General features: G+C 41.9%; 1 protein-coding gene across 29 annotated transcripts in view; it reads left to right on the top strand.

The window, feature by feature from the left end:
- Window positions 1–15483, top strand: part of ARMH3 (armadillo like helical domain containing 3) — a 213682-nt gene that overhangs the window by 47779 nt on the left and 150420 nt on the right. For 14 of the 29 annotated variants that reach the window (XR_010146689.1, XR_010146687.1, XR_010146686.1 and 11 more), the window contains 4 exons: window positions 1854–1947; window positions 6492–6593; window positions 13226–13284; window positions 14982–15047. Coding sequence is in view for 24 of the 29 variants with exons in the window: in XM_507998.8 (XP_507998.2) it covers window positions 1854–1947; window positions 6492–6593; window positions 13226–13284; window positions 14982–15047 (321 nt within the window). In the remaining 5 variants the exon portion in view is untranslated. The remainder of the gene's footprint in view (window positions 1–1853; window positions 1948–6491; window positions 6594–13225; window positions 13285–14981; window positions 15048–15483) is intronic. The other 15 variants (XR_010146690.1, XR_010146688.1, XM_063781094.1 and 12 more) reach the window with 3 other exon arrangements.

The following is a 15483-nucleotide window of genomic DNA, read 5'->3' as shown; positions in this document are numbered from 1 at the left end:
GAATACTGAGCGATGGGTCACATGCCTGAGGGATAGCCACAGTAATTGGCATAGAAGAGGACTAAAGTAGACCAAGAACTCAAGAGCTGTCCATGAAAGCCATTTTAAAAAATTGATAAAGTGTTTTTATCTTAAAGCCAGACTGTTTAAAATATGTATGTAGGGTTATTTTAAGGGAAAGTTTGCTTATGCTTTTTCTCAAAGGGTAGATGTATATGGAATCTATTGATTTGAATTTTAACACAAAAATAAGGTCATGCTTAAAAAGCATCATGCTGGTTTGAGATCTGCTTCATAGAACACTTAAGAGTTTTCATGACTGATAACATAGAGACTTTAGTTATTATTTTCACTCGTTTCTTATCTGATCTCCAAATCCTATAACTGATTTTAAAGGAAGAGGTGAGGAAGGTAAAGTGCTGGTAAAGCTGTTAGGGAAGAAAAGGGAAGTTAAAAACAGCTGTCACTCAGCTTAATTCTCAAGAGCTGATGTGGGAGGGATGGCTAAGAAAGGTTAGGGACAGAAGAGTCATCTGTTTTGGTCCCTACTGGGTGTCTCACTATGTCTTTGCCTCCCAATGAAGGCACACACACTTTTGTTTGTTGTGGAACAGGAAGGCCGCCATCTGAATAGCTCTTTTGCTTTTTTTTTTGGAGATGGAGTCTCGCTCTGTCACCCAGGCTGGAGTGCAGTGGCACGATCTCTGCTCACTGCAAGCTCTGCCTCCCGGGTTCACGCCATTCTCCTGCCTCAGCCTCCCGAGTAGCTGGGACTACAGGTGCCTGCCACCACACCTGGCTATTTTTTTTTTTTTTTGTTTATTTTTAGTAGAGACAGAGTTTCACCGTGTTAGCCAGGATGGTCTTGATCTCCTGACCTCATGGTCCACCTGCCTCGGCCTCCCAAAAGTGCTGGGATTACTGGTGTGAGCCACCGCACCCGGCTGAATAGCTCTTTTTATAGTACCTGGTATCCCCTTGACTCATCTACATCTGCTAGTCAATTATGTGGTTATCAGAACAGCCTATTGATGTGTTTTAGGTTGATCTGATGAGATCCCAGGTCTGGATGGGATTGCAAATGTTCTCTGCTCTCTTGTAGAATAATCCTGTATATTTGTTGACCCCAGTTTTTTTTTTTTTTTTTTAAATGTCTGTGGTGCCACAGAAAAACTTATGTAATGGGAACCTAGTTGCTTAAGATAAATTAGCACACAGAGCTTATTAGAGATTAGCAAGCATCAGTCGTAATCAAGTACTCATGAGAGCGAAATACAGAAGTAGTCCCTTCTCAGCTTTTTTTTTCTTTTTTTTGTTTTTTTTTTTTGAGATAGAGTCTTGCTCTGTCACCAGGCTGGAGTGCAGTGGCGTGATATCACCTCACTGCAACCTCCGCCTCCTGGGTTCAAGTGATTCTCCTGCCTCAGCCTTCCGAGTAGTTGGGACTACAGGCATGCACCACCATGCCCGGCTAATTTTTTGTATTTTAGTAGAGACGGGGTTTCACCGTGTTGGCCAGGATGGTCTCGATCTCCTGACCTTGTGATCTGCCCAGGCCTCCCTAAGTGCTGGGATTATGGGTGTGATCCACTGTGCCCAGCCTCAGTGAGCTTTCTAATTATGAGACTAGGGGCACAGTGGCATGCATCTGTAGTCCTACGTACTCAGGAGGCTGAGGCAGGAGAGTGCTTGAGCCTAGGATTTCGAGACCAGTTTGGACAACATAGCAAGATGCTGTCTCAAAAAAAAAAAATTATAAGGTCCAGAATACCAGTCCTTATTGGTATTAGGCACTTGATACTCAGGGAGAACTGGATTTTCTGTTTTCTTACACATCTGTGTATCTTTTTCAGAGCCATCCAGAAATGGGCTTGGTGACGACCCCTGTCAGTCCTGCTCCTACAACCCCAGTCACACCACTTGGGACCACACCGCCTTCCTCTGATGGTGAGCCCACCACCACTTTGTTTTTCTTGGTTAATATGATCTTAGATCTCTCAGAGTGAGCATAGCTGTGTTCAACAAAGAACCTACGTAGTTGTTAATTTTTCCCACTAAATTTGTCTGTAGTACTATCCTTCAGGCCTCCTAAATTTCCAAAGAAAACTTTGGAAAAAGACAGTCCAGTGATTTTCTCTGTAAAAGAAGCTTACATAACTCTAGCTTTTCCTCCTCGGGGAGTAGTTGTAGAGGCATGGAGTGCTAGACCCGCAAGGTCAGTAATGCCTGTCCTGCCACACTCTCAGAGTCCTTGTGAGGCTCAGATGAGATATTTTGTGAAAAATGTCACCTTGTGATTATAAAGCACTGAAATGAATGTAAAATAGTAATGTTATCTGATGTTACCATTTGATCAATGAGGGAATTAAGGCCAGAGAAATGAAGCAGTTTGCCTAAGATTAGTGAGAGTAGAGACTGAGAACCCAAACATGTAAGCAGGATCTTGTCTATTTTGTTTACTACTATATGCCTAGCATAGTGCCCAGCATGGTACTTGCTTAATAAATATTTGTTGAATAAATGAATGAGAATGTGAACCTGGCACTCACTCACTGTTATGTGTCTATCAGCCACTCCCAGTTGGAAAGGACAGGCTTTGAGTGTATTATAATTGGGAGTTTGGTGGATATGTAAGATTTATCTCCCTCAAGACAACAACGGTGAAAATTTCCCCTTCATAAATCTTATGGCTGGAACCTAAGAAAAAGGCAACAGAAAAGAAATTATGAATTTTTGCCAAAAATTTTGAGGTCTATTATAGGCTGAGTGTGTTTGGTGGAATATTGTAACCTAAAAACAATGTATGTTAATATTTGATGTTGTAGCTCAAAGATTGACCTTGTTTTGGTAAAGAAGTACAGACAATCCAACTTTGATACTTTCTTTTTGCCTCCCCACTGTTTGTACGTGAAATGACCTTCTTTATTCTTTCTCTCCTTTAAGTTTTCATATACCACCCGTGGCAGTAACATTTCCAGGCAGTATAAACAGTACAGAACTATGACAGGGAGGTGCCATTGTTAGTCATATGTATGGTAGCAAATTGGATCTGTTTAGAATTGAAAGCCAAATCCCAAAATATCTTTTTTTTTTTTTTTTTTTTTTTTGAGACAGAGTCTCGCTGTCATTTAGGCTACAGTGTGGTAGTGTGATCTCGGCTCACTGCAACCTCTGCCTCCCAGATTCAGGCGATTCTCATGCCTCAGCCTTCTGAGTAGCTGAGATTACAGGCATGTACCACAACGCCCGGCTAATTTTTGTATGTTTATTTTTATTTATTTATTTGTTTTTGAGACGGAGTCTCGCACTGTTGCCCAGGTTGGAGTGCAGGGGTGCAATCTCACCGCAACCTCCACCTCCCAGGTTCAAGTGATTCTCCTGCCTCAGCCTCCCTGGGACTACAGGTGTGTGCCACCATGCCCGGCTAATTTTTTGTATTTTTAGTAGAGATGGGGTTTCACAGTGTTAGCCAGGATGATCTCGATCTCCTGACCTCGTGATCCGCCTGCCTTGGCCTCCCAAAGTGCTGGGATTACAGGCGTGAGCCACCACGCCTGGCCAATTTTTGTATTTTTAGTAGAGATGGGGTTTCACCGTATTGGCCAGGCTGGTCTCGAACTCCTGACCTCAGGTGATCCGCCTGCCTCGGGCTCCCAAAGTGCTGGGATTACACCCATGAGCCACCATGCCCAGCCCCAAAATATCTTACTGAGAAGGAGCAAGTAGTAAGGATTGCCTACTTGTCTCTGTTTATTCAGGCCACAGAATAACCCAATGGAAATACAGTACTTTCTCTTTAAGAATGAAGCCTGCCTGGTTACCATGGATATCAAAAGCCATATATATATGTGTGTGTGTGTGTGTGTGTGTGTGTGTGTGTGTATGTGTATATATACATACATACATATATATATATATATATATATATATCTATATATCAGTTCCATGTGATGTTGGGGTTTGGATGCTTCAGAGAACTGCCTTTCAAACTGTTCATTGTGAACACTTCCACCCACACACTTGATTATGCAATGGTAGGATTTGTGCTTACTTACCTACAACCAGTGAGCTTTTATTTTTTCTAGTGGGAAGATCAAGTCAGCCCACTTTCAAATGACTGTCTCCCTTGACAAAAGCTGCTGGGAAGAATTATGAAGCCAAAGATCAAGGAATGACTCTTCCTTAGGAAGAAGATTTTAATTTGTGAGGGATTTTATTCTGTCTCTGTTCTATTTGTTCTTTTCCCTGTCTCCTAACTCATTTCCTTCTGTAGGGTTCCTAAGTATTACAACCTTGTTTTTAATTTTTAGATCTTAATTATAGTGGTGTTCAGTAGCCCACTTATATTTAAAGGTATGTCACCAGAGCCATATTTTTAAAAGCCGGCAGTTTAGCTATAACATTTGTTCTCAGCTCAGACTTGACATTTGACAACTCAGCCTTGGCATGAGAGGACTTTCTGGTAAACTAAAAATACATATACTTCTATATTTCTACATATTATATAAGATAGTTTTCCAGTTATTGCTGTGTATGAGCAGGAAAAAAGCCCCACTTACCAGTTAGGTGCCTCCTTGTATTGGACAAAGGGATGATTACAGGTTCTGAGCTTCAAAACAGGCTGTGGTTTGAAATGACAGTCTTGGGTCATTAACCCATAACATGAATTAAAACCTTTTAGTATTTCAACATAAAAATATATTTGTCTTATATTAGCTCTTGGAGGCCTAACTGGGAAAATAGCCAGGGGTTGGGCATGCTGATTTCTTTTCATAAGGCTTTTTGTTGTGCTTGCTGTTTATTATGGGTTCATAAAATGCAAATGTTTCTCACTGTTAATAAACGTTCTCTGCATATGTCGTAATAACTCCAGAGGGATCTGTTATGGTTATGAATACATATTATGAGTAATATCCCAAAGTCAACTGAGTCTTCATGGCTGAAAATGTAGCAGAAAGCCATAGATTCTCTAGCTTTTTTGGGCCATTATAAGACTCCTTTTAACTTATATATTGTGTCTTAGGCAGTGTAAAAGCACTTAACAAGAGGTCTGAGTCTAATTTAAAGTCTTAGAATTTTGGGAAGCCTACATTAAGACTGTGTTCTGGGCCGGGCACAGTGGCTCATGCCTTAATCCCAGCACTTTGGGAGGCCCGAGGTGGGTGGATTGCTTGAGGTCAGGAGTTCAAGACCAGCCTGGCCAACATGGTGAAACCCTGTTTCTACTAAAATACAAAAATTAGCTGGGCATGGTGGTGGGTGCCTGTAATCCAAGCTATTTGGGAGGCGGAGGCAGGAGAATTGCTTGAACCCAGGAGACGGAGGTTGCAGTGAGCTGAGATGGCACCACTGCACTCTAGCTTGGGCAACAGAGCGAGACTCTGTCTCAAAAAAAAAGAAAATACTGTGTTCTGTATGGGTCAGCCCTGGTCATTAGAGACCAATTATCTGTCATTGTTCATTGGGACTGTGGCTCAGAGAACTGGGTGGGGGATTTCTCTTAGAAACATCAGCTAGGTATGTAAAACTCAGTTCCCAGGCTGTTCCAATCAGTAATGTTCATCTGTTTTTATTTATTTATGTATTTATTTATTTATTTATTTGTGACAGAGTCTCGCTGTGTCACCCAGGCTGGAGTGCAGTGGCGCCATCTCGGCTCACTACAACCTCCGCCTCCCGGTTTCAAGCAATTCTCCTGCCTCAGCTTCCCTAGTAGGTGGGATTATAGGCACCGACCACCATGCCCAGCTAATTTTTGTATTTTTAGTAGAGATGGGGTTTCACCATGTTGGCCAGGCTGACCTCGAACTCCTGACCTTAGGTGATGTGCCCAACTCGGGCTCCCAAAGTGCTGGGATTACAGGCGTGAGCCACTGCGCTTGACCTGTTCATCTGTTTTCAGTCTACTATTACTTTCAGTTCCCTTAAGCGGGGAAGGGAAGTCTGCCACTTAATAGTGGTAGAATTTGAATATAGTTCTGCCTTAACATTTTCCCCTCTCTATCATGGGTACGTCCAGCCTAAAGACTTGTTCTCAAAATTCAGCAAGATTTCTCCTTGTTAGGGAGGAATCTTCACTGATTTCAAGCAGGAGACCCATCAAAGTAAAACTCATTTATATTCAATACAGATCTTTCCTTCAGGTAGAAATCAAAGTTCCTTTAAGAAGGGCCTTAAACTCTTTGGGGATACTTGGGGCAGGAAGTGGAATCAACATACCCTTCCCAGGATGTTGGGAGAAAAAGCACCGTTCTTGGAGACTGGCCCTAGATAGGAGAGCAGGTCACTGGGCTTAATTTGGGGAATAGGAAGGGGGCTCTACAGGCTTAGGAAGAGTAGATAAAAGTTTTGTGATGAGCACTTGGTCCTCCCTCTGTTGTGGAAAAAGCTTATTTAGTGATTTTTTTGCCTGCTGGCAAATTGGCTATGTGGGTAGAAGTGTTAGATGGAATATGTTGCAGGCTAAGTGCATTTTATCTGTTCTATTCCAGTTATAAGTTCTGTGGAACTCCCACTGGATGCAGATGTACAGACCAGTAATCTACTGATAACCTTTTTAAAGTATAGCTCAATTGTCATGCAGGACACCAAAGGTAAGCCATAGCTATTTTGGGGGCTCAGGAAGTCAAAGGTGTGGCAGGCAGCTAGCATCAAAGAGCAACATTAATATTTTGAAGCTTTGACAAGATGAACTATTGGGGCCTTGTGTACATGGTCTTCATTGCTGGAAAATAGTGATGTCTCACCTAATTGCTAGATGGCAATTAGGTGGTGTTGGGAAAACCTGAAGCTGGAGGGGAGTACTCAAAAATAGAACAGGAAAAAAATTGGTCTCTTTGAAAACTAGCAAATCTTCTTAGCAGATCTTGGTAAGTAGATGCAGACTCTTATGTGTGGGAAGTGGAGGGATTAGCACGCTTCAGGGAATTCCCTTTTGAGGACAGGAACTGAAAGCATCAGCTCGTGGTGAGAATTAGAGGACTGTCGTACACAGTACAGTAGGAAGAGGTGAGATTCAGAGGGACTCCGTTCTTGAACACTTAAAATAGAAGTGTCAATACCCATCCTAGAAATGCAAGAGTGGAAGTGGGAGAGGATTGAGTGTTGGAAAAGTTTGAGGTTTTGTTGTGTGATTTCCTGTTTTTCCTCTGTTTATGATTTTGCCATGGCCTTTTACTTGGTGGTAGAGTAGTGGAGTAGGTGTCCTAGGATTGAGAAGGGGTTAGAAGGAGACACAGCAAATTCTATCCAGTATATATCTTAGTTTTGTTTTTTTTTCCCCTACTTAGCATTTTTCTTTATACAGGATTTATGTGAGTGTTCACAATTTTTATGTTTTGTTTTTATTGTGGTAAAGTATATATAACAAAATTTACCATCTTAACCATATTTAAATGTACTATTTAGTTGCATTACCTACTTCCATGTTTTTGTACAACCATCATCACTGGCTGGGTACGGTGGCTCATGCCTGTAATCCCAGCCCTTTGGGAGGCTGAGGCGGGAGGATCACTTGAGGCCAGGAGTTCAAGACCAGCCTGGCCAACATGGTGAAACCTTGTCTGTACTAAAAATACAAAAATTAACTGGCTGTGGTGGCATGTGCCTGTAATCCCAGCTACTCGAGAGGCTGATACAGGAGAATTGCTTGAACCCGGGAGGTGGAGGTTGTAGAGAGTTGAGATCGCGCCACTGTACCCCAGCTTGCATGACAGAGTGAGACTCCATCTCAAAAAAAAAAAAAACAACAAAACTATCATCACCATCCATCTCTAGAACTTTTTCTTTTTCTTTTTTTTGAAGGCAGGGTCTCAGTCTGTCACCCAGGCTGGAATGCAGTAGTGTGGTTTCAGCTCACTGCAGCCTTGACTTCCTGGGCTCAGGTGATTCTCCCACCTCAGGCTCCTGAGTAGCTGGCACTACAGGTGTGCACCATTATACCTGGATAATTTTTTTTTGTGTGTGTATTTTTTGTAGATATGGGGTTTCGCCATGTTGCCCAGGCTGGTCTTGAACTCCTGGGCTCAAGTGATCTGCCCGCCTTGGCCTCCCAAAGTACTGGGATTACAGGTGTGAGCCACCGCACCTGGCCTCAGAACTTTTTCATCTTACAAAATGGAAACTCTATACCCATTAAACACTAATACCCCATTCTCCTCTTGCCCCAAGGCCTGACAGCACCCATTCTGCTTTCTGCCTCTATAAATTTGACTCTCTAGGAACCTGATATAAGTGGAATATATCCCAGTTTTAGGGTTGCCTGGAAGTAAGCCTTTGATTTCATGGTGACACTGAGCTAGCATTTTTTCTTCCATTTTTTGTAATGAAAAAATTCTAGTATACAGAAGTTGAAAATAATTGTGAAGTGATTTACCTATATACTCATGAACATTTTACCATACTTGGTTTGCACTTAAATTTCTTTCTGTGTGTTGTTGTTGTTATTTTGGCTGAATCATTTTATTTTATTTTATTTTTTATTTTTTTGAGACAGAGTCTTGCTCTGTTGCCTAGGCTAGAGTGCAATTGCAACCAAGGCTCACTGCAACCTCCGCCTCCTAGGTTCAAGCCATTCTCCTGCCTTAGCTTCTGGAGTAGCTGGGACTACAGGCATGTGGCACAACACCTGGCTAATTTTTGTATTTTTAGTAGAGACGGGGTTTCATTGTGTTGACCAGGCTGGTCTCAAACCCCTGACCTTGTGATCCGCCCACCTCAGCCTCCCAAAGTGCCGGGATTACGGGTATGAGCCACCACGCCCGGCCTGGCTGAATCATTTTAAATGAAGTTGCAGACATCATGACTCTGCTTTACACATAAATATTTTAACATGTATCACCTAAAGTTAAGGACATTTTCCTAGATATCCAGAATACCATTATTATATCTAAGAAAGTCAACAATAATTCTGTAGTATCATGTAATATTTAGTCCCTATTTCAGTATCCCCATTTGTCCCCAAAATGCTTGCTTTTTTGGGACACAAAGCTAGCATTTTAATGAACATTTTTATTAGCATTTCTTTTGGTACCTACAGATTGATCCAGTGGGCTTCTCCTATTTAAAAGGATTTTTTGGCTGGGCGCTGTGGCTCACACCTGTAATTCCAGCACTTTGGGAGGCCTAGGTGGGAGGATCACCTGAGGTCAGGACTTTGAGACCAGCCTGGCCAACATGGTGAAACCCTGTCTCTACTAAAAATACAAAAATCAGCCAAGCATGGTGGTGGGTGCCTGTAATCTCAGCTGCTTGGGAGGCTGAGGCATAAGAATCGCTTGAATGCGGGAGGAGGAGGTTGCAGTGAGCCAAAATCATGCCACTGCACTCTAGCCTGGGCAACAAGGGCAAAACTCTGTTTCAAAAAAAAAAAAGGATTTTTTTTCCTAATTACAAAAATAATTGAAATATTCTTATTAAAAATTAAAACATTCTAGCAATAGTTAACTTAGAAAGTGAAAGTTCTTTGTAATTTAAACTCTCCAGAGTTAATCACTCTTAACAATTTGGCATAGATTCTTCCTTTCTAAGACTTCTTTATAAGAATCTTTAAATCCTTTTTAGGAACTAACTGTCCAGTAGTTTACATTTGGGTTCTTAAATTATGGTCCACAGATGAACTTCAGATTCCTAAATAACAAAAAAACCATTTCCACTTTAGAAGCAAAATTGCTGAAATAGTATGGTTTTTGCCACTTTACTTTCTGTGAGGAGAGATTAATGCCTTGTAGGTGGTTTAAGTTTCCCTTAGGCATTAAGTATACTCTAGAAGTCTCTTATTTGCCAAGTGAGGTAGGTAGGTTTCTGGTTGGAGAGTTTTCAGAAGTCTAAGAATGGAGCTGAAAGGCAAGAACTGCATAGGAGGAGAAGACCAGGATTCGGAGACTTTTAGAGTGAGAAAGAAACATTGGTAGACAGAGACAGGAGAGCTAAAAGGTAAGTATGGGAAATGAAGAATTGCCAGAGCAGAAAGGAGCCTGGGTGGGCAGAGTCTAAGATATGTTACACTCAGACATATTGTATTAGCTCTTGGAGATTTCTGCCTTGCAAACTTAGACTTTTTTCTTCCTTTATGTTTTGCAAGTGTTCTCTTTCAAGAGAGAGAGAGCTATATCAGGGATGAGATAGATTTAAGTAGTCCATGTCACTAACTCCTAACATAAAACAGTCCATTGGGAGCTGCAGAGATAGCTGAACCTCTGAGACTTGGCAAGAGAGATCTGGTAAGCAAGGATAACCAGACTTGTGTGTCACTTTCTTGAAGCCATTGCTTCTTTATGGAAATGGTAACCTCTTCCTTTCTCTAGAAGTATTGCAGCAACCACAGAATAGAGACACTGCATGGATGTGACCTAGAAAATGAACTTTTAGCTTTGCCTGATATAACACAGTGAACTGAGGCCCTTGGAACTCATTTTTAGCTTTAGTGATTATATAAGCTTCTTTGTCTTGGTCACTTGCCATCCATAAAATGGAAGGCAAAATTAAAGGCTGATTAATTGCAGAATGAGTGGTCTTGGCCAACAGGCAACCTAAATATGGCAAAGGGCAAGGTTAGGAATGAAGAGTTAATTTCAAAAATGACTCCTTGTGTGGCTTTATTGGCCCAGCTTTCTTCCTGCCTCAGCCCCTGCTGCATGCCTTGGCTAACAGCATCTCATTATGTTTTTAGCAGCAATAGAAGCAACTTTTTCTTGGCTCTGTTTCCACCACCCCCATGAGGATATTATCTTTTTCCTTTTTCTTATATATTTATCCTTTAAACCCAAAAAGATACTTTTAATAGATATGTATAATAAGGTATAAAGTTTATAATAACTATAATAAATAGCATAACTTATAAAGTATAATAATAAAATGAACATATGTCAACCTACCACCCAACTTAAATAAAACAACATTAATGTTGTTGAAGCTACCTGTGTGTCCCCCCCCAATCACTTCTCTCCTCTCCATTCTCCAGAATTTTTTTTTTTTTTTTTTTTTTTTTTGAGACGGAGTCTTGCTCTGTCGCCAGGCTGGAATGCAGTGGCACGATCTCAGCTCACTGCAACCTCTGCCTCCCGGGTTCAAGCGATTCCCCTGCCTCAGCCTCCTGAGTAGCTGGGATTACAGGCTTGCGCCACCATGCCCAGCTAATTTTTTATATTTTAGTAGAGATGGGGTTTCACCATGTTGGCCAGGATGGTCTCGATCTCCTGACCTTGTGATCCACCCGCCTCGGCCTCCCAAAGTGCTGGGATTACAGGCATGAGCCACCACGCGTGGCCCAGAATTTTGTATTTATCATTCCTTTGGTTTTGTTTGTTTGTTTGAGACAGAGTCTCACTCTGTCACCTAGGCTGGAGTGCAGTGGCATGATCTTCTCGGCTCACTGCAACCTCTGCCTTGTGGATTCAAGCGATTCTCTTGCCTCAGCCTCCTGAGTAGCTGGGATTACAGGTGCATGCCACCACGCCTGGCTGATTTTTGTATCTTTAGTAGAGATGGGGTTTCACCATGTTGGCCAAGCTTGTCTCCAACTCCTGACCTCGGGTGATCATCCCACCTCAGCCTCCCAAAGTGCTGGGATTACAGGTGTGAGCCACCGAGCCCAGCCCCTATTCCCTTGGGTTTTCCCCTGCTTTTAAAGCCTTTATTACTTGGGATTTTTCTGACTTTGGTGGTGTCACCTTAAAGAAGCTTCTGCTCAACCTTTACAATAGATACTAGGCAAAAAATTGTAAAAACCATGTATATCTATGCATAGACTTAAAGTTGATTCACCAAAGTCTTAACAGTTATAACATTTGGGTGGTATGATTAAATTTGATTTTCATTGTTTTGTGTGTATATGCTTTTTTTGAGTTTAAAAGACTGTCTATAATGAAATAAGCTTAGTTTTGTATTCATAAACACTTTAATTTTAAAATTAAAAAAAATTTTAAGTGGAGAGATAGCTGCAGGCTTTTCTGTGGGAGTTGCGTATCAGTTTGTGGGAGGATAGTGCCATAGAAACTGTGGCTAAAGGTGGGTAGAAGAGTTGTGAATCTAGTTTTCTGGAGGCAAGGGCATTACTCTTTGGCTATGTCGGGGCTTTGATGAAGCTACAGGGAGTGTCAGATACGGATTGTCACCATTACTCTTTTTGCATTGCCTATCTCTGAGGAGACGTGAGTATATTTGTGGATTGTAATCCCCATTATGCCATCTAATTGTCAAGTTTTAATGGATAGATCCCATTTTTGAGAAAGAAGCAGGTCAATGTCAGGGTAAATAGTAATAGCTAACTTCTACAGCACTCTAATCCATTAAGAGGTCTTCTCTCTAGATTGGACTTCATTCTGGGTCCTGTTGAAGCTAATTTGAAAATCATGAGCCATTTGTCTGTTTTGGCTATGCTGGCATGATCCTCTTCTTACTTCCTTTTCACTCCTTCACCCACAGAGTTTCTGGAAAGTAACATAAGCTTGATGGGTTCTCGTACTTGGCAGTAATGGATTAGTTCTTTTTTGTCCTTTTGTGTGTGGGCTTAGAGCCCTGCTACTGAGGTTGTCTTCTTCTTTTTTAATAACTAGAATGTGAGTTGTGAGAGACCAGGGACCTTTGTCTGTTTTATTCAGTGCTATATCTCTAGTGCCTTGCACAGTGCCTGCCACATAGTAGTGCTAAGTAAATATTTGTTGAATGAGTAACTTTGACAGGAAGAAAAATGATCAAGAGTTCACAGCTTTCTAGGGCATAAGTATACAATTGCAAGGAGAAGCGTGGGCTGGACCCTAGTCTCCAGTTAATTTCTTTTTGATTTCATTGCCAGTTTGCTATGAGCAGTCATGAAATCTTTCTAGATTTTGTGGTAGGTGGTGCTTAGAGCTGGCAGATGAGAGGGTGGGCAGAAAAGGAAATGGACCTGACTATTCAAGTTCTATCAGCAAAGGGCTGATGTGAGAGTACTGGCCACTATTTGAGCCATGACAGTAGGAACCATTATGAGTTAGATGGCTCTCAGGAAGGTGGTTAGCCATTTAACAGACTACCAGGATATTAAAAAAATAAATCTTCTGGGGGAATTCTTTTGCCTAGGAGGGAAGCAAGAATTACTATAGTAGTACCTTGATTTTCATTTATGGATTTTGTGGGAAGAGAAAGTGTGAATGTTTCCTTTTATGATATACGTCCTTGTTCTGTATTGAAACAGATGATGTAAGTCTGGATGATTTACAGAGAAGAGTTTCTTTTTTCTTTACAGATGAACACAGGCTTCACAGTGGCAAACTCTGTCTGATTATCCTTACATGTATTGCAGAGGTAGGTCTCACGAGCCTTCCGCTATTAGGCAGTCTTTTACAAAGTGCTATCTTTCCCTGCCTCCCCTCACCCCATTACTGTCTCATGACATTTAGGGTCCTAAAGTTTAGGAGAGAAAATCTTCCCCCTTTGTATTATCTGTCTTCTCCCACTAGAGTGTAGTCTTCGATGAAGCCATGGATAGACAGGGTCTTGTCTGCTTCCACGCTGTTTAGCACTGTGTTTTTAAACTGTGGAGCAGTTTGTTTGTTTGTTTGTTTTGAGACGGAGTATCGCTCTGTTGCCCAGGCTGGAGTGCAGTGGCATGATCTTGGCTCACTGCAACCTCCGCCTCCCAGGTTCAAGCGATCCTCGTGCCTCGGCCCCCCTAGTAGCTGGGATTACAGGCAGCGCCACCTTGCCCGGCTAATTTTTGTAATTTTAGTAGAGACGGGGTTTTGCCATGTTGGCCAGGCTGGTCTCAAACTTCTGACCTCAGGTGATCCACCCACCTCGGCCTCCCAAAGTGCTGGGATTACAGGCATGAGCCACCATGCCCGGCAGTGGAGCAGTTTAAAAAATAAAAAAGGAGCTCAGGTTTCCTGTGATGGGGTGAAGGGGTGGATAGTAAAGCCAGAGAGGGGAATTGGAAACTCAGTAATTGCAGTTTGCCGAGGAACAAGAGCTGAGGGGCAAAAAGAAGGGATACTTTGGCTTTTTAAGAAGCCACTTTTGGTTGGACTAATTAGGTTCAAACTCACCATGTATCTTGGTGACACACAGGCATGGCAGAACTTGAGTGAGTTTAGAGCTAAATTTATAGCTTCAACCTCCCCCTTTACTATTCCCCACTCTGCTCTTTTCTCTCTTAAGAAAAATGGTGAAGGTAGTCCACATGAAGTAGAGATCTCTCTCAGTCTCTCTCTCTTCATGTTCTCTGTGGAAAGATGACCTCCTTTTCACAAGATTAGGGGTGGCTGGTTATGGAAGAACTGCTTATTAGCAGTGGGCCTGGTATAATTGCTTTTCAAAAATCTTTCTAAGAAAATCTTTAAAGGAGTTGTTTTTCACAAATTATAACAGTTCCTTGTAATTGGAGTCTGTAGGCTTGTCAGATCTTCAGAAAAGGTATTGGGAAAGGGCCAAGGGATGTTTATTACTAATCCATGGTAAGAGGTTTTTGATTTTCCATCAGTCTTCAGGAAAGCCCGGAACAGACAGGGTCTTGCCTGCTTCCACGCTGCCTGTGTAGCAGTTTGCTTCTGTTGGGCTGAACCCATTCCCAGCAGAGCACAGATTTTTCTTCTTGCTCCTAAACCCTCATGTGGAGCCTGCACATGAATCCTGCAGCCCCTGTGAAAACCTTAAGCTATCACAAACAGAGCCAGCTCCTTGGGCAGATGGGACGGAAGAGGGAATAGGAAAACAGATTACTCTCATTCCTCTCAGCATCTGCCTTAAGTCCCTGCGTCTTAATTTTTATTGTTTTTGCTTGGAAATTTTTGACCAGTTAGAGATACACTGGGAAATTACACTAAAGAAAAATCTCATGGCTTAAGTAGGGTTTGACATAAGGCTCTAGGCTCATCCTATTAGCTATCCAGCTGATCCTTGAAAGTAGTTCTCAAAGTCCAAGGATTTGTACGAAGTGCGATAGATTACAAACAGTTTCTTAAATATAGCTCTCGCTTCTTACTTTTTCTCTATATTTTTATTAGGATCAATATGCCAATGCATTTTTGCATGATGACAACATGAATTTTCGAGTAAACTTACATAGAATGGTAGGTGTTTCTTTTGCTTCTTGTTTTTTCTTAGAGGAAATTTTTTGTATGTCGGCAGGGTTGGGATGAAATTGATCTTACTAGAACAAATGTGGGTGGAAAGTTGTGCCAAAGGGCTTTGCATGACGGCTGTTCAACAGACCCATGCTTGTTGTTGGGATTTTTGTGTGTCATGGAGCTGTTTCTTAATCGAGAGTTTTGGAAGATTCACAAGCGTGGCAATGATACTGGATTTCTTTTTTTTTTTTTTTTCTTTTTTTGAGGGAGAGTCTCTCTCTCTCTCTCTCTCTCTCCCAGGCTGGAGTGCAATGGTGTGATCTCTGCTCACTGCAACCTCTGCCTCTTGGGCTCAAGCAGTTCTTCTGCCTCAGCCTCCTGAGTAGCTGGGATTACAGGTGGCTGCCACCACGCTCGGCTAATTTTTATATTTTCGTTA

This window comes from Pan troglodytes, chromosome 8 (genome assembly GCF_028858775.2).
Source record: "Pan troglodytes isolate AG18354 chromosome 8, NHGRI_mPanTro3-v2.0_pri, whole genome shotgun sequence".
Lineage (NCBI taxonomy): Eukaryota > Metazoa > Chordata > Mammalia > Primates > Hominidae > Pan > Pan troglodytes.
The sequence above is the reverse complement of the archived record's forward strand: the minus strand, read 5'-3'. Positions and strand labels throughout refer to the sequence as shown.